Source organism: Rousettus aegyptiacus, unplaced genomic scaffold (genome assembly GCF_014176215.1).
Source record: "Rousettus aegyptiacus isolate mRouAeg1 unplaced genomic scaffold, mRouAeg1.p scaffold_m13_p_3, whole genome shotgun sequence".
In the NCBI taxonomy this organism is placed as follows: domain Eukaryota; kingdom Metazoa; phylum Chordata; class Mammalia; order Chiroptera; family Pteropodidae; genus Rousettus; species Rousettus aegyptiacus.
In genome coordinates, this window is record NW_023416306.1 from 29,642,297 (window position 1) to 29,670,224 (window position 27,928).

The following is a 27,928-nucleotide window of genomic DNA, read 5'->3' on the forward strand; positions in this document are numbered from 1 at the left end:
GCTTTAACTTTTTGTTAGCGATCCATTGCCAGAGGCAATCTTTGCCATCCTCATATTTGTTTTGATGTTTAAGATTAATTTTTAATTTCTTTCCAGTCTCTGCTAACAAAATCAAATACCTAGAAAATCCAGACTGTCCTTCATAGGCATGATTCTCCACATTGGTGCGCTAGCCATGAACTATCCTTTTCTTCTCCCTCTTTTTCCCAGATATCTCCCGGGGCCAATTCAGCACCTCTACCTGGCCATCCTAACAAGGTGATTTGTGAAAGGGTGAGACTTCAGAGCCTGTTCCCTCTCCTCCCAAGTGATCAGAACACTACCGTTCAAGAGGATGCTCACTTCAAAGCTTTCTTCCAGGTTCTTATATATTTACCCTTTCCCTACACAGGGCTGAAAGTCACAGATACGTTCTAAGTTGTTCCTAGGAAGGCTTGAAACAAAATTCTCAATATCTTCTTTCTTCTTGTTTTCTGTTGTATGTGGGAATAAATATTCTTCTTAGAGGACTTCTTTAATAAAACTTTTTCAGCCAGCTTTTCTGAAGAATGTTTGTCTTCTCTTGAGCTGCTGTTTATTATTTGACCACTTAATATTCTTGTTTTTGATCTGTAGACTGAAAGGGTAGATTTTACTGTATGTTAATTACACCTTAATTTTAAATTTTTAAAAATTATAGGAGGCACTTTGATTCTAATTTTAAATATGGCTTATTTTTATGGAGGTACAAGTATGTCACTTTTGTAGGAAAACCCCGAGCAATAAATTCATAAAGCTACCACTTTCCCAGAAACATTAAAATACCAACTAAGTGTACTTCAGGAAACATACAAAAATATTCAGGGCAGCACTGCTTGAAATAAAAGCAAAAAACTGGAAACTGCCCAAATGTTCATCAAAAAGAGAGAGGATAGTCTATAGGTATATTCACATAATAAGTAGAATACTAAAGGAAAGAATCATCTACACGGCCATATGCATCAATATAGATGAATCTCAAAATGACAAAATATACACAAAACGTGATACCGTTTATATTAAGTTCAGAAACTAAACAGTGTAGTATTGAGGAGTACCGTATGTGGTTAGATCACAGAAAAGCAAAGGGATACTAAGCACTGATTCAGAGGTTTAACCCAAGGTGCACGTATGGGACAGCAGGTGGATATGATATGAAAGGCCATGCGGAGACTTCAGAAGTTTTGGTAATAGTTGATTTCTAAACTGGATAGGTTCTTTAAAATTACACATGTCTGCCTTATACTTTATAACTCGAATATATGAAGTATTTTAAAAATTAGAAAAGCATGCACAATTTGAAAGATTTTGGCCACGAGTAGTACAGTGTAAAACAAATAAAAAAGCAAAGTGCAAATCTTTAATAAATAAGGACAGTGACAAAATTGATAAATAGTGGAGATGAATGACCAAAAGGTCAAAAACAGGATGAGCTTTTTGTTCAAAGATTAGTAGTTGGAAACATGGGTCCAGAAGAATAGGAACACTTTCTCCTCTATGACTATCCCACTTATGTCTAGATGTTTATATTAGGATTTTCACATTTAGTCTATGATTTTGTCACAACAGAAATCTTTATTGTTACTTTGTATCAAAGTTTACAGTACTTATATTCTATAACTACAGTAGTGACCTTTCATGCTTCGTACTCTGTCGATTATAGTGATTGAAAACCAGTGAACATTCTTCATAATGTTAGGAGTATCTATTAGTTATTACAGAACCAAGTAGCATTCTTAGCATGTGGGGGAGTAGATGTAATCTTCTGACTACCTATTCAACTCAAAGAATGCTTTAGGTGACCAAATTATATGGATGTTTTCATCTTTGTTTTTCCTAGACCCTGATTGCCTTTTATAGTTCTTATGACAAGCGAGCCATGTGCTTAAATTTTATTAAGAACTTCCAAATTCTTGGTCATACTGTTCTTCAATCCACGTTATTTAGGGTATTTTTCTCAGAGTCCTCTGACTTGTTCTAATTCAGAATGATTGCCTTTTGGACCGTCCTGTACTGCCATCATCCTGGGATTTCTTTTCATTGCACTTCTGGGATTTCTTTTCATTTCTTCTAGTGTTTATTGGATCCTGTATTTATATGTAATTCCTCAGGTGAAAGAAAGAGCACGCTCACACACAGCACTTACACATAAAATCAAATAACTTCCTCTGAATAGATATGTGAGAAGCAACTTTGAATCTATCTGTATACATCTGGCAAGGTCTTTGTTTTTGCCTTCACACTTGATTGGTTGGTTGAAGTATAAAACTCTAGGTTCAGTATTATTTTCCTTTAGAGCACTTTTAGTTTATTTTGTTTTCTGTGGGAAGTCTAATGGCTAATCTTATTCTTTGTGAGTTACTCCCTCTTTGTTGGAAACAGGATTTTTTTGGAGTTCTTGTTAGGGTGCTAAAATTGATAAGAAATATGATGAAACTATGTTGCATGTAGTAAAACTTTTAAATAATTCACTGTCTTTAAGTATTCATTGTCATTTCCTATTTGAGTAAGAAAGTAAGACTTATTAGCACAGTACTGACGAAGTGTTTACTTCCCTTCACCTGTTGTCTCTCCTTTTATTCACTAATGTGAACCTATAACAGTATGGAGAGATGGGTAACTTTCTCCATCACCTTTATTTCTACTCTTAATAGCAATGCATATATTGTAAAATAATAATATTAACCCACAATTTGAACATCAGTGAAAATATGTAAAGGTTTATAGCCGAAGTGTTTTTTTCAGGTCGTTTTTGTGGACTTACCAGCATTCCTCCTCCATTTTGGGCAGCAAATTTTTAAAATTCAAAGTTCCATATCTTAGTTTGCATTAAGATTTGCAGTATAGTATGTAGTACATGCATATGAAAGCTAATGATCATGTTTGGTTACTAGCCTTTTGTACTTAAAAAAAAAGTCAGTGTAAAATCTGTTTTACTAACTGGAGATCACTTATTTCTTATGCTTATGTTCAGTTCATGTATGAGTTTGTCGATTTTTGATTGTTTGCCATTTCATTTTGTTTTAATCAGAATATCTAAATTTCAGTGGTTATTTTTTTTCTACTTAGTTTTAGGATTATCATAACATAACTCATTTTCTTATTAAAATCAAGGAGTAAGAACAAGCATTACTTTTCATAGCACCATTAACTCTAGGGAGAAAATAAGGTTAGTTTGGTGAAGAGGATTACAAAGTATTTGTATATGGTTCTGAAAACTATTTCCTATTTTAGTTATGACAAATTTGAGTTATAATATTCTTAAATATAGAAGGAAAATGGCATGGTTTTTGGAGTACCTCTGTTAAAATAATTTGAAATGTTCAGAAGTAACCATTTAGCAGTTTGTTTCTTTCCTATCAGTTTAGTCAGTTCTGTTTTATATTATCTCTTAAAATCTAATGTTGTAGTATATACTCTTACTACTGTAGTATGACTCTTACTATATACTCTTTAGCTACTGTTCTAACATGATTTTTGTGTTAGCAAGTACCAATTATTTTGCAATCAAAAGTGCTGTAATACCCAGATAATTAAAACTTGTCAGGAGTAGACTGGAGATAGGAGATGCTCTTAGAAAACTCACAGTCCACATCAAATTTTGAGTTAATTTGTAATTTTGACAGTTTTGGTGAGACTCAATTGAGAAGTTGAGTTGTGTGGGGACTCCTGGAGAGTTAATTCAGTTAAGTAATTCATACCAATTTTATAGCTAGTAAGCAGTGCCATGACCCTTGAAAACTTGAGACTATGCCTCAGCATGTAACAGGTATGTTTTGAATTATCTGCCATTCCTACAATCTACCCAAAACTCCCATGTCTTTCTCAAAATGCTGTGACATTCTAGTTAAGTAAGAAGTGATCTAGATCAGTTGACTATTTTTCAAATCATTTTTATATAAATCTTACTTTATCCAGGTAACTTCTATTAAAGAAAATGAATGTAATAGCCTTAAACAACAGGAATGAGGATGCAGAGGAGTGATTTAGAATCAAGTTAAGGGCCTACTGAAATTATACCCTCTCCTAAATTGATCTCACAGCTGTGAATTGATGCCTTAAAGAGTAACTGTTATCTGATGGGGGAGAATAGTGGAATTTCTCACCCAAGTTGGGATTTTAAAGAGAGGGGCAAGTACCATACAACTGCTTATTGCTCTACTGTGTACCTTGTATATTGTTGCCTGATGAGTTTTGTAGTGATTTTTAAGAAACAGTTCACTTTTCATTTGATATTACTTACTTTGCATCCCTGTTCCTCCTCCGTGACCTAGCATCTTTCTCTTTAATGGTTTTTAATTTGGGTTGATAGCATATTTTTTTTTTCTCCTTTATACTTTAGCGTAAACATCTAAATACCTGTACATAAACAGTAATGTAAAATCCTTAAAAGATCTTATTCAGTTGATTGATTTTTGTTGCATTGGCAGAGTGAAGATAGTCCAAGTCCCAAGAGACAGCGCCTCTCTCATTCAGTCTTTGATTATACATCAGCATCACCAGCTCCCTCACCACCAATGCGACCATGGGAGATGACATCAAATAGGCAGCCCCCTTCAGTTCGACCAAGCCAACATCACTTCTCAGGGGAACGATGCAACACACCTGCACGCAACAGAAGAAGGTTAGTTGATTACAATTTATTTCTTAAATTTTAAATTTTCTTCTACTGGTAGATTGGAGAGGGATTTTTGTTGTTGTTGTTTTTGTTTTGTTTTGTTTTGTTTTTGTTTTTAAACCTCAGAAAGCATTTTTTCTCCAGTTTTATAAACATCAACACATATGTACTGATATACTCATACATAAAAATCATTACAAGTTGTTTAGACTCCTACACTACATTGTGAGAGTTCATTTAGCTTGTGATCAGCAGATGAAGAAATTAAAAGAGATTAACGTGATTTACGTGAAATCAACCCATACCATTATATATGAGTTCAGCTACCTTATGGTTTAAGACTTTGCAGGTTTTCTTGCAATTCTGACAATGGAAAAATGTGTTTTATAGTTCACAACAGTAAGGAAATAAAGAGATCCTAGAAATAAGCTACCTCTTCTCCAGTCTATTCCTATTCCTTCTGTATCTTCTAAGGCAATTGGGATCTTAATTAGGTATCTTTTGAAGTTGTGAAGTCTGTGGTATGAAGAGTAATTGAGGTTCAGTTCAGTTCTCAGCCTTCTTTTTCTTGGGACTTGGTTTTTGCCTTTCCTTCCCAGGGAAATGCATTTCTTCCTGAGCTACTTCCTTTGGTTTTTGTCTGAGGTCATACATTTCTTATTCCAGGGAAGTAGTGTATCTTGGGGTGAGACAACTGTTTTCCTATGCAGGTTGTTGATAATCTAAGAAATAGTGATAACCTTGAATTAGGAATGTTTTATATACAGGAAGATTTTATTGTCTCCTCACAAGCCATATATTGATGCCCCAACCCCCAGCATGTCTGTATTTGGAGATGGGACCTCTAAGGAAGTAATTATGGTTGAATGAAATCAGAGGGATGGGGCCCTGATCCATGAGAATTGTTGTCCTTATTAGAAGAGACACCAGAGAGCTCAGTTTCTTTGGCATGAGGACACAATGAGAAGGTGGCCATTTGCAAGTCAGAAAGAGAGCTCTTGCCAGAAACCAACAATGCTGGTACCTTGATTTTGGATGTTTAGGCTTCAGAACTGTGAGACAATATATTTCTGTTTAAGCCTCCAAGTCTGTGATATATTGTTATGGGAACCCTAGGAAAATTAATTCTGGAGGGATCTTAAAACCACCATTCTTTGTTCCAAATGAGACAAATAAACTTGTTACTGAGCTATATTCTGTAGAGACACTAGATTTTTATATTACCCAGTGCATTATTACTCACTTATATATTTAAGTAAAATAATGTTATATCAAGCAGGTAAAATATTTTATAGCTGTTAAATATATTAAGTATGAGGAAATATGATTGTTTTTTTTTCTTTGCAAGGTTATAGCCTGAGCACCTGCTATAATTTTTCCTATTATTTTAATAGTGAAATACATCATAAATTCAGAAGAACATGTACAACAAATACACGCTTAAAAGGACTACACACAAGTGTACCCAAATAGAACATTAATACCTCAAAAAGCACCCCTTCATTCTTCCTAGAGAATAAACCCTATCCTGTGATTTGTCATAATTCTCTTATTATACCTTTTAATAACTGTGGATGTATTATAACACAATATAATTTGGGGGTTTTTTTTTTTGCCTGTTTTACTTTCATTTATATATATTCTTTGACTTTGTTTACTAAGCATTTTGTTTTTAGTATGGGCAGCAGTAGTTCATTTTACTGTGATATAATCTTTTGTTATCATAATTTATGTACCCATGTACTGTCGGGCATTGGTTATACCCAGTTTTTTACTATTATAAAGAGTGCTATTTTAGGGGCCTTAATACACACCTTCTGGTGTTCACATGCAAACATTTCATTAGGATATAAGCCTAGGCTATATTGCTGAGTCATAGGAAAAGCTCTGGACCAGAAAGGGAGCATCAGAAGTGTCCGTTTCCACATGGTAGGAGTAATTAACTATGGGTTCTTAAATTGAAGAGAAGCATCACTCTCTGTGTTCATGGTAACACAAAGAAGGGATAGGGGGAGCACTTACCTAGAAAATAGCTAGTCTTATTCTGCCCAACAGAGTATGATATTCCTTACTTCATTCTCCCTTAAGTACTTCATTGTAGGCTAGCTATAAGCTTAGCTGTCAGATTTCCTTCTAAAAGCAAGCTCTGCAAGCAGGTGTAATACTCAACAGCAGTCTGTCATAATTTCATATACAAAGATGAGCACATAACCAGGAAATTACCAAACATCTGAAGAAAACCAAAGTGAAAGAAGGGCACTAAGCCCAATGAAATAAAGAACTTGAAGAAACAGGACAGATAAAATAGAATTTTAGAATAAATGTAACATAAAAGAGATGCAAGAAGAAATTGATTATATTCATAAAAATGAACTAGAAATTTCAGTTGATAAAATTAAAAACTCAATAAATGAAAGATCAATAGAGGAATTTTCCCAGAATGTAGTGTAAAAGGGCAAAATGGAAAGTGGGAATAGAAAGTTTTAATATTGGCACAGATCCATTAGTTCTAAATAGGTTTAGTATTATCAGATGCAGACATTAGAGGGAAGAATTTTTTTTAAATCATACAAAATCATCTTCCAGAATTGAAGAAAGGCTGCATGCTGGACAGGACTTGAAATTTCAGAATGTACACCAAGGATAAATAAAAAATCACAAACAATCCCAAGACAGAAAACTTGAGTTCTATCAGCTGATTAATCATTTAAGTGTAAAGCCTAAGTGTAAAAGCATTTCAAACAAAGAAAGCTGACCAGTAAGGTCCTCCCTGAAAGAATTATTAGTACTCTATCCAGGAAGCAAGAAGTAGGATTCAAAATCCTTATTTAAAAAAAGAGAAAAAAAATAGGGAAAAGATCTGAATATGACATGGGGACAGAACAGAGAGAAGTAGAAGTGTCACATTTCGATTTTTCCCCCTACTAATGCTGAGTTAATCTAGATCTTTTTAGAAAAGTGGAAGTAGGTGTTTAAAAATTTAAGGGTAATCATTGGAATAGAACCAGAATGTTTAACTTCCACACAATGAAACAAAAACAACATAAATAGAAAACTCAGTCCAACGAAAGGCATTTACAAGTGATACGCCTAAAACAAAGTGACAAAACACGTATCTGTCACTAGTATAAAGTCAACTAAAAGAAATGCTTATACGTCTTTTATCACTATTTCTTATTTCTAAATGTACCACAGAGAGAGGCACACACAACAGAGATTTAATGAGAGGCAATACAGGAAAGAAAGCCACCAAAATTGTAAAGGGACTTCCATGTCAGCACAAGGACTTAGATCTAATTTGTGTTTAGTTTGAAAGCAGTTGAAATTATTGAGTAGGGAAGTGAGAGCATCTGGCAACAAGAGAATAAAAATTTTAAAAGGGCCCTGAAAGTTAGTGGGCAGGTTGAGTACTTTTTCAGGAGATGAGTAATATGAGCGCGCGCGCGCGCGCACACACACACACACACACACACACACACACTACTTTGAATTTAAGGGGCACAGTTTTTTAAATCTTAACATTAAATGAAGACTTAAATAAAATTGGTGGTATATCATGGTTTATTGGTACTATTTTCCTTCTTTTTAGTGATAACATAAAACGGTTCTTTAAAATGTTTGTACAGGGAGTGCCCTTCTAGTTGTTTTGTGGGGACGCTGCCAGATTTATGAATTGCTTAATTAAAGCCAATTAGATATTAAAAAAAAACTTTCATACAGATGTAAAAATATGTGCAAATACATGAATTATATACATAGATACTTTGTCTTGTTCTGTCCTCTTAAACTAGAAACAGCGACTTCCATATAACAGTCAACACACCTGGCTTCTAAATACCATTCTACAATTAAAGGATCCAGGGCTCTTTGGAGAACTGATTAATTCCAGAACTGGTGTAGGGAAAATACAAGATGAGCCTGTAACAAATTGTGGTGCCACATATTAAGGAACTTTTCAAAAGGATGGGGACATACTGAAAGGGCACAGAAGCCACACTGAGAGTGCTCACATTCTACAGAATTGAAATTGTTTGAACAACTAAATAAAACAATAGTGTAGATTATAACCTAAAGAATAAAATAAATGTCCATGAGCACATACTGGTTATAAATAACTGAGTAAAAAAATGGAAGAGAAGTGATCACGTTTCCTTATAGAATTCCAGTAAATACATGTAGAAGAAATGAAGGGAATAAGAAAATAACTGTTCGAGTACTACAGTAGTGATGACTAAAGATTCATTCAAGCATGCTAAAATTGTTGGCAAAACTTTCAGTATAAGCAAAATATTTGCATGGTCTCAAAGTATCTCCCCCCAAATATTTGGTAATTACAAAGGAGAGAATGGTGGTTTTATAGTAGAAGGTGTTGGCAGACAGCAGTTTAACCAAGTGATCAGTGATATATTAAGTGTGTAGTGGCGATGCATATCAATGTCCTGTGCCCCCGGTATGATACATTGAAAGGGCATATCACCTCTGTATCCTTTCCAGTAACGAATAACCTCAGGCAGATTACAAGAAAACATCAGACAACCCCAGATTGAGGGACATTCTTCAGAGTAACTGACTATGTCGTCAGAGGTATCAAGGTCATGAAAAAAAGCAAGGAAAGATTGAGGAACCGTCACAGAATGGAGATGATTAAGGAGATAAGACAACTATATGCAGTAATGGGATTCTGCACTGGATTCTGACACAGCGGACATTGGTAGAAAAACTGGTCAAATCTCAGTACCTTCTGTTTAATCGATAACTTGATACCAAGATTTATTTCTTAATTTTGACAATTTTTCTATGCTAATGGAAGATAATAGCATGAAGAAAAGCTGGGTAAGGAGTATACAGAAACTATACTAAAATTATCTGAAAATGAAACGTAAAAAAAGTGAGTTCAAGTTGGATGACATCTTAAATTCAATGAAGTACAATACGTAGATTTTGAAGCAAAAGTACAAAAAAGATACTCTAAAAATAAAGATAGAGGAATTAGTGGAGCAAGAACTTGAGGGATGGTATCATGAGCATTAATGAGGAGTTAATGTCACAGAGGAGTGCCCTTTGTTCTCTTTAAGATTGGGCAGTTGGGAATGAAGAAACAGATTAGGGGTGCAAAGGGGGACTATTGAGAGAAAGCTGATCTGACTTCAGTAAAGATTGTTAAGGTAACTGTGTCTAGAACAAGGCTGTTTAGCCTCTTTTGCCCAATGTGGAGTACATTTTAATGAGGACTGCTGCTTTTTTGAATTGTATTGGTGCTGAGGCATTGCAAAAAGCCTCATACGCCTAATGGGCATATGAATTGTGGAATTGTAGGAAAGTAGAAAGTTAAAGTTACTCAATCACAACTTACTAAAATTCATGTTAAACTATGTAGATGACTAGTGCATGGGGAGTAAGTGTGGTTTCCATCAATAACCAGATTCTAACTAAAAATTCTGTATATTAATGGAATGTTTATGCTGACACTACTTCTCAGTCATTTTCATTCTCAACATTTACTCAGCTACTTTTATATTTGCAATTGTCAGCAAATTAAATGTTCTTTAATTATTTCATGTAATTTCTACTTGTTTTAAAAAAATTATCATTTAGGGCATATAGGAACTATGACTTTGTGTTTTAGCCAAATAAACATACGTCTATTAGGCATATGTGGAATACTGGCAAGATATATGCGGTTAAATTTTGTTTAAAATTTTTTTTTAATTAAAAATTTTTAAAAAATATTTTTAAAGTTATTTTGTAATCTTTATAAAATAAGAGAATAATAATAGGTTAAGCCAAATGAAATTGCTTATATTTGACTGCTTTTTTGCCTATAAAAAAGACAGTTTCATACACTTAAACTAAAATAATGATGGTGGTGATTGGCTGTTGATTTCTAAATACTTTCAGAGCTGAATACCAGTTTTGGGGGGTTTTTGTTGTTGTTGTTTTGTAAAAAATGTATACATTCTAATGTATATGTAATATAATGTAACAAGCATATGGTTACCAGAGGGGAAGGGAGTAGGATGAAGGGTGAAAAAGGTGAAGGGGGGAATAAGAGGTACAGATTTCAAGTTATAAAATCAGTAAGTCACAGAGATATAATATGCAGCAAGTGGAATATAGTCATAATATTGTAATAACATTGTACAGTGTCAGATGGTTACTAGACTTATGGTTATCACTTCGTTAGGTATTTAAATGTTGAGTAACTTGTGTACCCAAAACTAATGTATATTAACTATATTTTAATTAAAAATAATTATTTTTAAATTTGTAAGTTTTTAGAGCTGATGGGGAACTAAATAGCAATTATTTACTATTCAAGCTTACCTTAGCATAAACTACTGCTAGGTTGCAAAGAGAGGTAATACAGAATCCTGATGCATCAGAACAGTAAGCATTAGAATGACCTTTTTGACATTTGTTTATGTTTTAGTCCTCCTGTCAGGCGCCAGAGAGGAAGAAGGGATCGTCTGTCTCGACATAATTCCATTAGTCAAGATGAAAACTATCACCATCTCCCTTATGCACAGCAGCAAGCAATAGAGGAACCTCGAGCCTTCCACCCTCCGAATGTATCTCCTCGTCTATTACACCCTGCTGCTCATCCACCCCAGCAGAATGCAGTAATGGTTGACATACATGATCAGGTAAAGTAATAGATTGTCCAAGAAATTCAGATGCTAAAAGTTGGTGGCAGTTTATTAAGATTTGTTTTTCTTGTAAATTTCTTTTAATTTTACATAAAAGGAAACAATTTTGCCTAATATAAAGCATTTTAGTTAAGTTCATCATTCTTCATAAGGATTGAACTGTAAGTTCTACACAACTTCTTTAGAAGAAAGTTGAACTTTGGTTATAAAAGCTTGGAATGACTTCATGTAATTGATTTGACATAAGTATTTGGTTCAAAATGACTGATACAGAATTAATAGGATATATCATTCATATGTGGTTTGAGTACATATTCCTATTTCTCCAGTTTCTTCTAGAATAATTCCACAGGCAAGACAGTTGGATGCATCTTTGCTTATAAGTTTCTATAGGTCTCCAAGATGACAATTACAAAGCTTCATTTCTACTAGTAACTGAAGGACTAGCTGAGGAGAGGGCTTGCCAGACTTCAGAGCCTGAGATCTTCCCGTAGAGTTTCTAAGGTCAAAAGAGACAAATCTAGACACATTCCTATAAAGTCACTGGATTTTAAGGATAAGGAAAAAATCTCGCAAGTTTATAGACAGAAATTGCAAAAGAAGAAGACAGGCTATCATCTAAATTTTCATATGCTCTAGATGATAGAAACAGTGAAAATACTGTATACTGACAATTGAAAGGAAATAGGATCCCTCTCACATGCCATTTTTCTGTCAGACATGTTCTCCCTTATGTTCAAAAACACTTTAAAAAATTGATTTTCCAGACCACATTCTTTATGGTTTTAATCTGATAAAACTATAAATCAAATATTTTTAAAAACTGATTTAAAAACAATGACACTGAAATATTTGAGGCAAGATTATAATTAAAAGGACAAATCTTCATAGCAAAATCAGTGGGACACTCCTAAAGGAGTTAGTTAATTTCATAAACCTGAAAAAATTTCATAAACCTGCATTACTTATTTTAGAAATCTAAAATTTTAAATTTCAACTAATTGCTTGAGTAATTAGGGGGGAAATAGCAGAGTAAACCAAAAGAAATTGAGAAGAATAAATTACTAGGAAAAACAACTAAAATTAATGATATAGAAATCTATTTTTAAGAGAAGTAATTCAAAGAAAACCCAATCCTGGTGCTTCGAGAACTTGATAAGAATGGCACAGCTTGTGACTTTGGTTAAGAAGAAAAGGACAAATATGAAGAAGAATAGGAATGATAAAAAGAAATGCACACATATGGGAAACATTGAAAGAATTTTTTTCAGTTGTAAAATGAAAATAGCACTTGTTTCATAAGGAATGTTGGAAGAATTAAGAGTTAATCCATTTTGAGCACTTTCTCTAGTACAAATGGTAAGTGCTTGAGTATATTACTTCATCATTAACTATTATAATGAAATTTCTATATATAACACTGGGAAGACAAAAAAAACTTAAAGGAAGTTCAGAAATTGATCCAAGAACAATAGGAAAATTTGAATTACCACAGGAGTATGAAAGCTAATTAGAGATTTACCATCGAAGGGCACAGTGACCAGATGGCATCACAGCTGTTTTTTTCTAACCTTCAAGTACCCTGGTTTTAATAATATACAAGTGATTCTAGGCTTTTTTTTCCTTGAGACAAATTTTCTAATTATTTTATGAAGCCAGCATAATTTTAATAACTAAAAACAAACAAAAATGTTAATCCCAAAAAAAACTATAGGAAAAAAACTCTCAAATTCATAGGAAGACTTTCTAAATTGATGTTCAGAATATACAGTCTAGCAATATGGCAAAAGAATAACCTACGACCAAATAAGATTTATTCTAAGTAAGATAGGCTAGTTTAACATGAAAGTGCTCATATTACATTAAATAATAGAAGGAAAACCACATGTGATTATATCAAAGGATGTTGAAAAGTCAGTTAAAATTTAATAAAAACTAATAGAATGAGAAGAAAATTACTTAGAGAAATAAAACTAACAGCAAGTATCCTAATCGGTGAGAGACAAATCAACTAGAGAGATACTTACTCTGTTCATTTTTATTTAATGTTATATTAGTTGTACCAAATACAATAAAATAATGTAGTGATTGGTATAAAAAATTATATCTTTCTCCCCTCATTATATAATTGTAGTAGGAAAAAACACAGATTCTAGCTTAAAAGAATTTGATATGGTGCCTAAATGTAAATTAAGTGTATAGAAAGCAGTAACTTATGTCTGTTAGCTGATGGATAGATACAATATGGTATATCCATACAATGGAATATTACTCAAAAGGTAATGAAGCACTAATTCATGCTACACCATGGTTTAACCTTGAAAACATGCTAAGTAAAAGAAGCCAGTCAGTAAAAGCCACAAATTGTATGATTCCATTCACATGATATGTCTAGAATAGGCAAGTTTATAGAAACACAAAGTAGGGATAAATAGCGAATGTTTATCATTAGAATAGTAGACTCAATATGCTAGATTTGTGTCTAGATTTGTGTCTCTTTTGACCTTCATACCATGGAACATAACTATTACAAAGAATTGATTAGAATTATGCCAGGAATGTGAGCAATATCTGCAAGATCCTATTAAGCAAGAAAAGCATAATTGAGGGAAGCGTAATGTCCCATTCTGTGAAGCATGATGATTAAATACATGTGTGTACATTGAACTACATGAACACAAAGAAAAATATGGAGAAATGTATACTAGACTTGGGGGGATAGGGGTTATCCTAAAATGAAGGGAAGAGGAAGATGGTTAAGGATGGAACCAAAGAAAGGAAAAGGAAAGACTGCATTTCAGAAGTGGTGAGGTTTCAGTTAAGTAAAATAATGTGTTTTATCTACATATTAAAAAGTGAAACATTTACATTTATAAATACCAGAACAGCCCAAGATATAGAAATAATGAACACCAATACTCATGGCAGAAATTGAAGGCATGATAAAAAACCTGCCTTTAGAAATTATATCTGAATTATCTAATCTGTCAAGAACTGATCATTCCAATTTAAAGTATTCCAGATCATAGTAAAAGAAAGCTTCTAGGTATTTATTTTGAAGCTTGCATAACCTTAATAATGAAATCTCATACACAATAAAACAAAACTCACCTATTTTCTCTTTTGAATACAGATGCAGATGTTTTAAGTAATCATAGCTAGCGATGTAGTAAAAGAATCTGTTAGAATAATTGCAAGACTTATGAATTTATTCTGGAAATGGCAGGATAAGTTTAACATTAGGAACGTCAAGATGATTAGTTCCGTCATAAAGGCAAAATGTTTTATTTTGTTAATAAATGCAAAAAATAAAAATAAAATGTAGCCATCATTTCTAATAAAATGGAAAAAGTACTTATATTTTCTAGAACTGGTAGGCAAGGTTATTGAAAGCATTCCCCTCTGAGGACAGCCGAGTATGCTAGATAAAATATTAGTGATATTCTAAAAGCATCAAAAGAGCTCACAGATCAGGAGAAATTACCAGGTCAAAATCTAAGGAAGAGAGTAGAGATGCTAGTTCTGTCCTGAGGGTAATTTGCTCATTTGTGCAGAGTTGAACTTCAATTTTAAGTCTATCAGATGGCAAACGGGACAAATTAAATACTACTTAAGTTTGAGGAGTCCCCTGTAGATAGGAGACTATCCCTACACAGAGTATATCCTCAGGATAAGAGTGACCAGAAGCAAATGTAATTTATAGCCAAATTCACAACAGTTTGTGAAATTAAAGTGTTTGGGACCACAGGGGCCTAGAAAACATGCGGATTCTCTTTGGAGTAAGGAATCTTCATTCTGGTTCTCAAAGAATTTCCCTAAATAATTGTTTAAGGACAATAAGCATTAAACTTAACCAAGTACATGAAGGACTAGAAATGAAAACCAGCAGAAACAGACCTACAGTGAGTTCAGATAACCTATTTCATGCAACAGGATATTTAACAGTGAAACTTTGAGTGCTCTCCTGCTGATACCTGGAATAAGCCACAATGTTCACCATCACCACATCTATTCAGTATTGTTCTGGAGGCTAAGCCAGGATAGAAGACAAGAAAAAGAAAGCATGTAAAAATAAGAAGAGTACATAACACCATCAAAATTTGTGGATGAAATGATCATATAGATAGAAAATTCCAAAGCATCTTAGATAAATTATTAAAATTAAGAATTTAACTCTAAACAACCCAGTTTTTTCAACAGATAAGCTGTGATAAGGATGAGGAGGAGAGATGCCAAGTGGCAACCATAAATTTAAAGAGACATTCTAATTAATTGCAATATGCGAACCATTTTTGGATCCTAAGAAAAATATCTTTAAAATAATTTATGATATTGATGACATAATTGGAGTTTTGAACATTGACTTAATAAAATAAGGAACTTTTTCTTAAAATATGTCAATACTGTTGTGCTTATTTTAAGTGTTCTTATTTTTTAGAAATAGATATATTTATTGATGATGGGTTCCTGGGATTTGCTGTGACAAAATAACAGGAAAGGGGGAAGCTGATGGGGGTGGATTCGCTGTAGTTCAGTGGTTTCAGAGGCTGGGCTGGGTATGGGAGGTTCATTGTACTACTCTTGAGAATGTTTGAAATTCTCTATAATAAATATTCAAATAAAGTACCATTGAAAAATCAATATGAAGGGTTAATCTTAGTAAAAGACATTTACGACCTCTATATAGAACATTATAAAACTTTGTTGAGGCAATTTATAGAAAATCTGCCTAAATACTGAGAGATTCAGCTTGAACAATTCAGTTTTATAAAAACTGTTGTCAGAACTGACATAGAATATGTAGAATTAGTGTGATGCCAAGTAAATTTCCAGTAAGTTTTTTGCATAACTTGAGCTGATGCTACAATTTCTAAGGCATTTTAAAAGACATGGAATTGTCTAGAGCTGGGGAAAGCAAACTTCTGCTGGCTGATTTTTTTTTTGGAATACAATTTTGCCTCCCCCCCCCCCCCAATCTGTAGTCTATAGCTGTTTTATCTGAGACTAGTATGGCCCACAAGCCTAAAATAATTATTTTCCGGCCCTTTATGATATAGTTGGCTGACTGGCCCTCTGGTCTAGAGTCTCTAAGACCACGTGGTTCTCAGAGTATGTCCGGGATCAGCTGATCAGCAGTAGCAGCATCACCTAGACTTTTTAGATTCTCCGACTGTACACTAGACTTAATGAATCAGAAACTCTTGAGTCTGTTTTAACTCGAGTGATTCTAATATGCACCACAATTAAGAGAACCAGTGGTCTATAGTCCTAAAGAACAAGGTGTGTAGAGTAGCTTTTCCAATTACTAGGACTTATTACAAAGCTATAGAAATGAAGGCATTTATGCCAGAATAATTAAATAGGCTAATGAAATATAAAACCCAGAAATAAACCAACACATTTATGAACACTATGTATGATATTTGACTGTAGATGAGTTGGGAGAAGAAAGAATTTCAAATAAACTATTCTGGGACAATTGGGTATCTAACTGAAAACATGAAACTGGATCCTTTACCTCATACCATTCACAAAGTTCAGTCCAGATGGATTAAAGACAAAAAATGTTAATGGCAGAATTATAAACTTTTAAGAAAGTAACATAGGAAGAGAGCTTCAACCCTGTAAGAAAGGAAGGCTTTCTTAGATAAGATAGGAAAAGCACTACCTGTACAGAGAACTGTTAATAAATTAAACTTGAATTGTGCTAATTGTCGGAAATAGAGTTAAACATATATTGGTCACTTAATTTTTGGCAAAGGCACCAAGGAATTCAAGAAGGAAAAGGAAGGTCTTTTTTAGTAATGGTGCAGAAACAACTGGATATCCATGTGGATAAATTTAAACTTTGGCTCTTCATATCATTCATAAAAATAAAGATGGGCTCTAGATCTAAATGCAAAAGGTAAAAAAAATAAAATAAAGGAGATTGTCTTTATAAAGTAGGCACAGATTTCTTAAACAGAATATATGAAGCACTAGCCACTTAATAAAATACTAACATACTGGATTTCACTAAAATAAAAAATTTCTCCTAATCCAAAGACAATATTTAAAAAGTGAAAAGACAAACCACTGCCTGAAAGAAAATATTTGCAATACTATTTCTGAGAGAGGACAAAGATCTAGAACATAAAACATTTCCATTAAAATCAGATAGAAGATAGGTGCCTGTGAGCACCGTTTTCGAGGGTTATCGCTGAAGTCAAAAGAAATAATTGTGTTGAATCTTAGCAGATATAGTTGTATATATCAAAATATCAAAAAGATTCTAATTTTTAAAAAATATGTTTTCTTTGTAAAATAGCATAAACTTTGACACAAAGTAATAAAAAATCAGGATACCAGTGGGTTTTGAAACTATAAAATTATTTGAGGGTTTTTTTTTGATAGTTTTATTTTTTTAATTTTTTATATTCCTAAAAATTTTTCACTTACAGTTGACATTTAGTGTTATATTAGTTTCAGATGTACAGCATAGTGGTTAGACATTTATGTAACTTATGAAGTGATCCCCCTGATTAGTACCCACCTGACACCATACATAGTTATTATAATATTATTGACTATATTCCCTATACTGTGCTTTACATCCCCAGTGACTGTTTTATAACTACCAATTTGTACTTCTTAATCCCTTTACCTTTTTCACTCAGCCTCCCAGTCTCCCTCCCATCTGACAATCATCAGTTTATTCTGTGTATTATAGGAATTTATTTACATAGAGTGTGAATATGGCCAAAAAATAAAATGAAAGTATGGTAATGAGAAGACTTTGTCTTATTAGATATTAATTTTTCTAGTAAGATACTGTACAGTAATTGAAACAGCACAGATTTGGCATGAAGTAGATATATGTGTATGTGGGACATTATTGAATGGATAAAAGATAGTATTTCAGTTTAGAGGGAAAAAGATGGCTTAATAAATGGAACAAGTATAATTGCAAGGAAAAATTAGAGCTCTACTTCATACTATAAACAAAAAACAGATTTCAGTTGGAGTATATATTAAATATAAAAAAAAAGTTTTAGTCTAGGAGCCTATTTGTATAATCTCATAAAGGAAACCACAAAGCTACACTTTGACTACATTCAATAAATATAAGATCATAAAAAAATGTTTTCCATTAAAGTTTCTTATTTAAAGATAAAACAAAGACTGGGAAAATATTTTTGTTACACACGACAAGCAGTACATGCTTATTTCTAATTAAAAAACAAAACTATAAAGGACTGTGACAGACAGCTTACTAGAAAATGGGCAGTAAGCAAAGGATATGGATTATTTACAGAAAAAGAAATCTAAATGGTTAATAAACATATTAAAAAATGTTCAACCTCTCTAAGCAGAGAAATGCAAATTTAAAGCAAGCATGTTGATACTGTTGTTTTTATTCTCAGGTAAATATGCTTGTAATCCAAGTATGTCTACCTTGAGTGGAGGTACCAAGAAATGGGCCCTGTTGGGATTGTGACTTACTCCATCCAGCCTTTTGCAAAAGTTTAAAATACATTTATTCTTCTATCCAGTAATACCTCTGAAATAAATGAAACTACTAATATGTAAGGGTATATGATCAGTTATGTTTTTTTACAGTTTGTGTAAATATTGTTTAAAAAGTGAAAACAACTTGGATGTCCATTAGTATATGAATGATAGGGCTGTTAAGTGAGTGCCAGTTGAAATATCTGGTAGTATCAAAAAAGAATGATTCCTTTTAACTCACTTGAAGAGATCTCTATAATAATTGAAAAAGTAAGTTGCAGATCTCATTTCTGTTAAAACATTTCCGTTAGAAAAATAAAAACAAGCATGATAATTGTGGGCATAAAAAAAGGGGCATGTATATGTTTGTATGTTCATGGAAAAAGATGTGGAAGGATATGTTATTAACATGGTCTCAGGATATATAGGTTAGGAATAACACTGGTTGAAAGAGAAGGAAATTATTTAACTTTTTAAAATACTACTTTACATTGTTTCACTAGTTACAGTTAAATTTTTTTCTGTTGGTTGTGGGTCAGGTATTAGAAGATGCAAACTGTCATTTTCCCAAGTTTTCTCTTAAAAACGTTTTCTGTTTTTTAAATCAGGGTAGAAAAGTTAATATATCAGTTGGTTATTTTCCTAGACTTCTCAGGAAGTCCTTCGGGGAAAGAGATTAGTCCTAGTTCTATGGGCATCGTATATTACTACTCTTGAAACAGTCAGCTTTTTTTTTTTTTTTTTTTTTACAATGGCAAAGAATGTTCTAGTTAAAACTGTTAGAGAAGTACATTGTGAAAAATCTATATAGCTGAGGGGGGAATCAATAAATGCCCAGATTTTAATTTTTAATAGTTGAAGTTTCATCCAAACAGCAAAAGTTCTACCGTTCTGTTTTTCTTTCCTAACGTTCTGTTTTTCTTTCCTAATAGCTCCACCAGGGCACAGTCCCTGTTTCTTACACAGTAACAACAGTGGCACCACACGGGATTCCACTCTGCACAGGCCAGCACATCCCTGCTTGCAGTACACAGCAGGTCCCTGGATGCTCTGTGGTTTTCAGTGGACAGCACCTCCCTGTCTGTAGTGTGCCTCCTCCAGTAAGTCTGCACTCCCTCTTTAGAATGGCTTAAGTGCATTATATAAGCAAATAGAATTTAAGAGACTGCCTTCTATAGCTTTTCACTTTCAAGTAAAAAAGGCAACTTTATTGCAATGAAAATCTCAACAGCTTCCTTAGAGTAACAATTTAATAAAATTAGCTTTATAACTTGATATATTTTTACATTCATCAAATTATACATATTTGAATATCCTGAAGGTCAAAGCCTGTTCCCTCATATATTAGTACAGTGCATGATTAAATCTTGATAAAGTTTGGTCTTGAGGTATTAACATAGGATATTGGTAAAGTCTTAGAGACTTTAGTGATCAACAGCCATAGCCTCAGCACTTGGTTATAACAGACACTTTGAGTGCTTGGTCTATTTATTCCTCACTATAGGAAGCCTACGATGAAAATGGTCCCCCATTTTCTGCATGATGAAATAAAAAATGACTTACTTAATGTCATAGAGACAATTAGTATGAGAGAACAGGAATTGACACCCACTTCTCTCTGCCTCTTAAACTTATGCTTTATCCTTTAATCCACCAACCCGCAATCCAGCCTCCTTATTTAACAAATAAGGTTGCTGAAATCCAGAGGATTTAAATGACTTGTCTAAGGCCAATAATGTCTTCAGAGTGAAACACTTCGCTAAATCTAAATATAATCCTGATACCTTTGTCTGATGTGAGATTAAAAAGAGCACACACATACAAATAACATTTCATTTAACAGGTGAGTTTACGTAAGCTTGGTTTCTCAGTAATAGATTCTAGAACCAGCGTGCTGACATTAGTGAACTTAAAATATCGAGAGACCATCAGGTACTTAGTTGTGAGTTAGGCGCCTATAAATATAAAAATCCTAGAAATAAAAGTTTTCTACGAGATTGAAAAGGAAAGCTTCTTAGAAAGCAGTATACCTGCTATATCTTAAACCAAGCAGAGAGAGATTTCTCTTCTGTGCAACACTTTCCTCCTGTTTCATAGGTGTTAAACAGGCTGAAGTTGACTGATTTTGTAATAACTATATAAAGTATAGGATAATTACTATTTACCAGTATTTTACTAATAGATGCAAAAATACAGTAGTATTTTATTGTTAATGTAGGTTCTTAAAACATTTTGGTTTGATTTGGGATGTGGCAATGACATTTAAATCTCACTATATAGTTTTTTTCCATTAATTATGTATTCTGATACTTTTAACAAAAATAACAATTTCTCTTACAGATGCTGCAAGCATGTTCAGTTCAGCACTTACCAGTACCATATGCTGCGTTCCCACCCCTTATTTCTAGTGATCCATTCCTTTTACATCCTCCTCACCTTTCTCCCCATCATCCTCCTCATTTGCCACCACCAGGCCAGTTTGTCCCTTTCCAAACACAGCAATCACGATCGGTAGGTATCTCTACTCTTATGTCTTTAATTTTCACAGAATGTTTACACCTAAAGGGCAAATTAGTAGGTAGATGTAAGTTGTAAGCATTTAAAAACTATAACTTAGGCATTTTTGGTTTATAAGAGAATTAAGGAATCCATAGACATACAGATTAATATAGATAAATTTACTTAGAGTTATCTTGATTTCTTAAATTTTTTAGTTATTTTTTGTCACTCGTCTAAATTTGTTCCTTCATGTCTGTAATCCTTCATGAAGTAAGTGTGAAGAAAGTTCAGTTTTTAATTTTTTTCTTTTATGCATTTCTAAAATGGAAAATAAAAATATTATAAAATTGTTTATACTTGTTAGAATAATATTTATATTCATTTAGGCAAGTAAAGTAACCCTCTGAGCCTCAATTGTTTGTTTGTTTTTTGAAGGCCTGTTTTTCCACTATGTTCTCATGAAAAGTAGATGATGAGATGATGCAGTATATTAACATAATTAATTCTGTCCTGGGACTGGAATATAGCTACCTGAGAGTCATGTTATTTTGGGGGGCTGGAAGAGTTAAGAACTATATAAATGTAAGGAAGGGCACAGGAAGAAGGCCTGTTGTTTTTTGGACAGACTTAATTTGCACATCTGACCATCAGGCATTAAGAGAGAACAAGAATGAGAACATATGGAAATGGTTAGAGTGGAAGATTTTAGCCTGTGAAAGGAGCTTGACAGTCTAGTCTAGCAGAGCCTAACCCTCCTTTACTAAGAGTTTATGCAGCATCCTGGGTTATAGGCAGAGGTGAGCTTACCTGGCTACTCTCCTAAAACTATAGAAGCTAATTATGACAAAAGTTTGATAATCCAAAAAAATTAAAACTACTTCTACAAGAAAGTCTTTTATTAGAATCAGGACAGGATTCATGCCAGGATGTTCCTTTAACTTCCAGTACCTGGGAATTCAAAGTTAAAACAATTTGGCCATCGCTTATATCCGAATTTGGAATCCTTTAAAAGGCCCAGTCACGTAGCCAAATCAGAATTGAGGTTCTCTTGTGTCGTCATAGTGTCAGCACTTGTGATTGCTCTCAAGCATATATAAGCTTCCAAATTAAAGTGTTATTAATTACTTACATTTGAGTAATGTATTGGTATAATATCTGATACATCGAATAATGTATTCTATAACTCTGGGAAGACATCAGGTTAACATTTAAGAATTCGTTGAAAACGTCAGTACAAAAATGTGTACACAAATGTTCATAGCAGCATTATGCCAAAAAGTGGAAACAGTCCAAATATCTGTCAACTGATGAATGGATAAAGTGTGGTGTATCTATGCAGTGAATTATTAGTCAACCATAAAAGGAGCTAAGTTTTTAAACATATTGCTACAACATGAATGAACTTTGAAAACATTAAGCTTAGTGAAAGAAGCCAAATACAAGAGCCACGATATTATGTGATTCTATATATATGAAATGTCCAAAATAGGCAAATCTATAGGAACATGATAGATTAGTAATTGTCCAGGGCTTGGGGAGGACTGAGGTAAAATGGGTAGTGGACTACTACTAATGGGCATGGGGTTTTTAGGACGAAGATGGGTTGAAAGTATTCTGGAATTTTTTTTTTAAGGGGATAATGATTGTACACTTCTTGTGAATATACTAAAATCCACTGAATCATACCCCTTACTTCTTAACAGGGTGAATTATATCTCAGTAAAGCTATTTTTAAAAAGCCCCACATGCTGTGTGCTTTGCATAGCACTGTGTGCTGTTTTTATATTGTCTCAGCGATCACAACACACTTGAAATAGGCTGTAAGCATTTCAGTTCTATAGATAACAATATTGAGGTTCAAATTAAGTAAGTTATATAAAAGTCACATAGCTGATTAGTGACAGTACCAAGAGCCTGTCTAATGCCCAAGCCCATAAGCTTTTCACTACTGCATAATGCTTACCCCTTTTGGCCCTTGTTCTGACTAAATATGCACTGTGTTTGATCTCTTATGTTAAGTGTGTGAAAATCCTATGAGTAGGTCGCTGTACACAACTAGAGAGTTGTTTTAGACATGTAATTGGATTAATGCTTTTTTTTTTTTGTCTTCCTTCTCTCATCTTAAGAGAAGCAAGAGAAATACATCCTTTAGTGAATAGTGGAAGTGTTTAATAAACGTCCGCATGTGTGAATTTAAATTGGTGTGAACATCAAGAAATTCATGATCATAAAGATATTCCCGGTGGGGGAGTGGTTTTTATCATTATAATACAACCTGCCTAAATACAAAGTACATTGGTTGGCTTTTTTTCCCTCTTCAGCCTCTGCAAAGGATAGAAAATGAAGTGGAACTCTTAGGAGAACATCTTCCCGTAGGAGGTTTTACTTACCCTCCATCAGCCCATCCCCCAACATTACCTCCATCAGCTCCTTTGCAGTTCTTAACACATGATCCTTTGCATCAAGAGGTGTCCTTTGGAGTAGTAAGTTTTCATTTATTGTTATTAATTTATTATCTGCTGTGATAACTTGTTTTGAGTCCTGTTTCAATGTGACTGCATGTTTAGAATTTTAAATGTACTGCCGAAATCATTTGGTTGAAAAACTTGCGTTTAGAAATATACTTAAGTGTATGTTGTTCCATCTATGTTAACATTTAAAAAATACTAAATACATTTGAAGAGGAAAGAACTGTCTAGAGTTTTACAAATGAAGGGACTTTATTCAACAGATTAAATAGTTGTAAAGGCAGAATGATCTTAGAGTGTTTCAACATTTTCTCCTACAGCCTTATCCTCCATTTATGCCTCGGAGACTCACAGGACGTAGCAGATACCGATCCCAACAGCCAATACCACCTCCCCCTTATCATCCCAGCTTACTACCATATGTGTTGTAAGTTTTTTATTACTTTAATGAGTTCTGAATTTTGATACCCGTGAGATTCTCTTTCCTTTATGAGTGTCTTCTGTGTAGTATATAATTTAGAGTGTGTTAGATATTTTTACTTGATGTTAAGGGGTTGGGATGGGGGAACCATTTAAGAGTGAAAGAAAGAAGAGCAAGGACAAGCAGAAGTGGGGGAAGAAGAAGTCTGTGAGCTAGAAAATAGGTTTATCAAATCATAAGGTAGAAAAGTTTAAAATTTTTGCTGCTTTTACATCTAGCATCACCTGCCTCCTTCTTTGATTATCTAGCTTTTGATGTTGCTGCTTCTCAAGGGAAGACGAGAGAAGTTATTTCTATGCCTTAGAAATTAAGTTTGTAATGGAAACACCCATGGGTTAAACATGATAGTTCTTTTTTTCTCTCTTATATAATGAAGTTCAGAAGTAGGCAATTCAAGAATGGTTTGTTAGCCCCATAACTCTGAGGGATAGTTCTACCATCCTCAGAATTTTATGGCTTCCTCTACATGATTTAATGTCTCCTCATGCTCTACATTCCAGAGAGCAAAAATGAAAATGGATCTCTCTGCCCACCTGTCTCCTCTCAGAGATACTTTCTAGAAGCTGTGTGTATTACTCCTGCCTACATTTCATTGGGCAATTTTAGTCTCATGTCTATAACTACCTTCTAGGAAAGCAGGAAATGTTGTCTTTATACCAGAGGGTCTTGTACCTATATCACTATTTTGATTGTTATAGCTTTATAAGTCTTAAAATCAGATAAATCTCCCAACTTTGTTCTTAAAATGATTTTATTTAAAGTCTTTTGTGTGAATCATAAATTTTAAAATCGGCACATCAGTTTCTACTTAAAAACTTGCTGAGATTTTGGTAGGGATTGCATAAAATCTATAGATAAATTTTGGAAGGAAATTGACATCTTAATTTTGAATGTTCTAATCTCCTTAAATGGTATATTACTCTATTTATTTATCTTTTTAAGTTTATCCTAGCAGTATTTTTAGGGTTTTTTATGCAAGTATTACACATGTTTTGGTAAATTTATCCCTAATATTTCATGTGATTTTATGCCATTGTGAGGGATATTTTTTTACTATCAGTTTTTAATTCTTTATTGTTGGTGAAGGCAGTTTTTTTAAAGGATTGCCACTGGTTAACCCTGACTGTTCTTTGTCCCTGTAGCACATGGCTTTGTTATTCCATCCTGTTCATTGAAGTAATATAGTAATGTATCAATGCTGCGTTGGTTATTTTTACTGCAGATCAATGCTTCCAGTGCCACCTGCAGTAGGCCCAACTTTCAGCTTTGAATTAGATGTGGAAGATGGAGAAGTAGAAAATTATGAGGTTAGTAAGTGAACTTTGGATTAATTTGGGGATTATTACGTGCATAAAAAGTATTATTCAACTCATTCTTCCTGTTAAACATTAGGCGAATCCTTTGTATATATCAAGAAATACAAATATGTCAAAAAAGTGTTGAGCATCCTTGAGGATGTTTTGTGATGTACCACACAGCTCTCATAGCAAGACAGATTTTGGTGCTCTATTAAAATTACTTATAATTCTTTTGAAGAAATGTAAATGAGAAAATAGTGAATTATGAATGAATGTTCTCAAAAGATTTTGTGGAAGCAGAAGTATTTGAGTCAGTTCTTGGAAGGATGGGAAAAGGTTTTCATGCATAAGACTGAGACAGGGAAATGCAGGATATTCTTGAGGAACTACATATAGTCTGCAGCTAAAGGGAAAGGAGGAGATTTGATTGAAAAGCTCGACTGGTTGTACTCGTGTCCTGCTAAAGACGACATAATTTTGAATATTGTGGTAGGAAGGAGCTGCTGAGTTTTTTGGTGCTTATGGCATCAGATCTGTACCTTTAAGAGTTAAAATTCTGCTAGTAGAAGGAGTAGGTGGACATGATTAAGAAGTTGGTGGTGGGGAAGTCTATTTACTAGGTCAGGTAATAAATTATAAAACCAAGGTCTGAATTATGGTAAGTGCATATAGAAAAGAGTATATCCTCAAAGACATTTTAACACTAGAATCAACAGTATTGGGTCACTGAATGATTTATAGCAGGGTGAGATATGAGTGGGAGGGTTACAAAAGAAGATGCTCTGCAAAAAGGAATGCAGTGGCCTGCAGAGAAGGCAGGAGATGACAGCAGGTCTGGTAAATGATACCATCTAATTTGGTTGATGCTGACATTGTATCGTTTGAGGTCGTAGTAGGAGTCGTAGTTTAGGGGTTGGAAGGCAAATTTGGATTCGGATATGTTGAATATGAGTGACTATATGACTTTGTTTTCATATTACCAACTATCTTATTCACACTGGCTTCACTAATCTCTACACAATATGAATACATATATATATTCCTTGACTTATGATGGGATTACATTCCAGTAAACCCATCATAAATTGAAAGCACCATAAGTTAAAATGCATTTAACCTACCAAACACCATAGCTTAGCGAGTTTCTATTGAATGTGTATCACTTTTGCACCATCATAAAGTGGAAAAATTCTAAGTTGAACCATCATTCTCATGACATCTTGTTGGAACAGGTTTTTTAAGGTGAATTGAACCTGGGGACAAGGAGTAGAGACTCATACACACAAACACAATTTTAAAGCACCTTTGGCTTTTTTTAATGTGTGAGGAAGAGATCAGGCCAAATGCTGTATTCTATGGTTTTGTTTCTACATTTTGTGTTAGTTTTGTACAGAGCAGAAAAAAAGTAGAGGTAAGAGTTGGTTATCCTTAGGCATTCTGTACTAAAGTTGTAATCATGTTGCTGAAAAGGAAAGCCCTTCATTAAACAGATTGTATACATACCAATGGAAAAAACAGTGATACTATCCCAGTAAGAAAAATATTATGTTTTCGACGTCGGAATCCCTTTCTGCACTGTTTTGGGTTGAATATGTTTGATCTTCTGCAAAGCCATACTTGTAATCAAATTTAAAAAGTCTTATTGGCTTTTCTGGTTTTGTCTCATAGTGTGCACACCTACAACACACCCTAGCCCAGAAAACTATGTTTTGAGTCTACCCTGTACATTCTTGCCTAAATGCTTTTACTCCCCTTGATCTTTCTGCCTAAGAACTTTTCCCCCTTCCTCTGTATTTCGAAACATAGCTGTCAAACTACCTCTGTGAAAGGCATTTCTAGTCCATTGTCAGATCTAAATGAGTCTCTCCCTCCTTTTTGTTCTCATAAAACCATACATACTAATCATGTCTTGCTTTCAGTTGTCTTGACTACATCATATATATTTGTTGAAAGCTTGATTATCTTTACATTTTTTTGTCCAATAAGGGCTTAATGAACATATTTTATTGACTATAATCACCATATTTGTATTAGTTGACATAAGTGTCCTATAGCATACACAGTAGCGGTATAAAAATATATCAGCTCTATCATAAATTTTATCTAAGTTTTATATGCTAATGTAATTAGCACCAATTAGATTTAACTATTTACTATCCTAGCATTTAGAAGGAGCATCTATGTTCAATAAGAGGGAGCAATTTATTTAGGTGATTCAGTTTTTGAAATAAAGCTGTACCAAAAGCAATGTTGTGACATCATCATATTAAAACATAGCTATCACAGCATTAATTACTGAAATTTTGAGAAATAAATTCTGTTCCTCTCATTGTCATCATTTCTTTGTTACCCATTCTCTTAACCCTGTAGTAGCCTATAAAGGGGAAAAGCAGCACACAAAAGGTTGCCTG

At 33.7% G+C, this 27,928-nt stretch overlaps 1 protein-coding gene across 12 annotated transcripts in view; it reads left to right on the forward strand.

Annotated features, from left to right (window-relative positions):
- Positions 1 to 27,928, forward strand: part of RNF38 (ring finger protein 38) — a 104,907-nt gene that overhangs the window by 67,083 nt on the left and 9,896 nt on the right. For 4 of the 12 annotated variants that reach the window (XM_016130300.2, XM_016130296.2, XM_016130294.2 and 1 more), the window contains 7 exons: positions 4,449 to 4,642; positions 11,067 to 11,280; positions 19,704 to 19,871; positions 21,112 to 21,282; positions 23,592 to 23,753; positions 24,059 to 24,165; positions 25,442 to 25,526. In XM_016130300.2, the coding sequence (XP_015985786.1) occupies positions 4,536 to 4,642; positions 11,067 to 11,280; positions 19,704 to 19,871; positions 21,112 to 21,282; positions 23,592 to 23,753; positions 24,059 to 24,165; positions 25,442 to 25,526 (1,014 nt within the window). In that variant the 5' untranslated portion in view covers positions 4,449 to 4,535. Of the gene's footprint in view, positions 1 to 210; positions 361 to 4,448; positions 4,643 to 11,066; positions 11,281 to 19,703; positions 19,872 to 21,111; positions 21,283 to 23,591; positions 23,754 to 24,058; positions 24,166 to 25,441; positions 25,527 to 27,928 lie in introns of all 12 variants that reach the window. The other 8 variants (XM_016130298.2, XM_016130299.2, XM_036238390.1 and 5 more) reach the window with 3 other exon arrangements.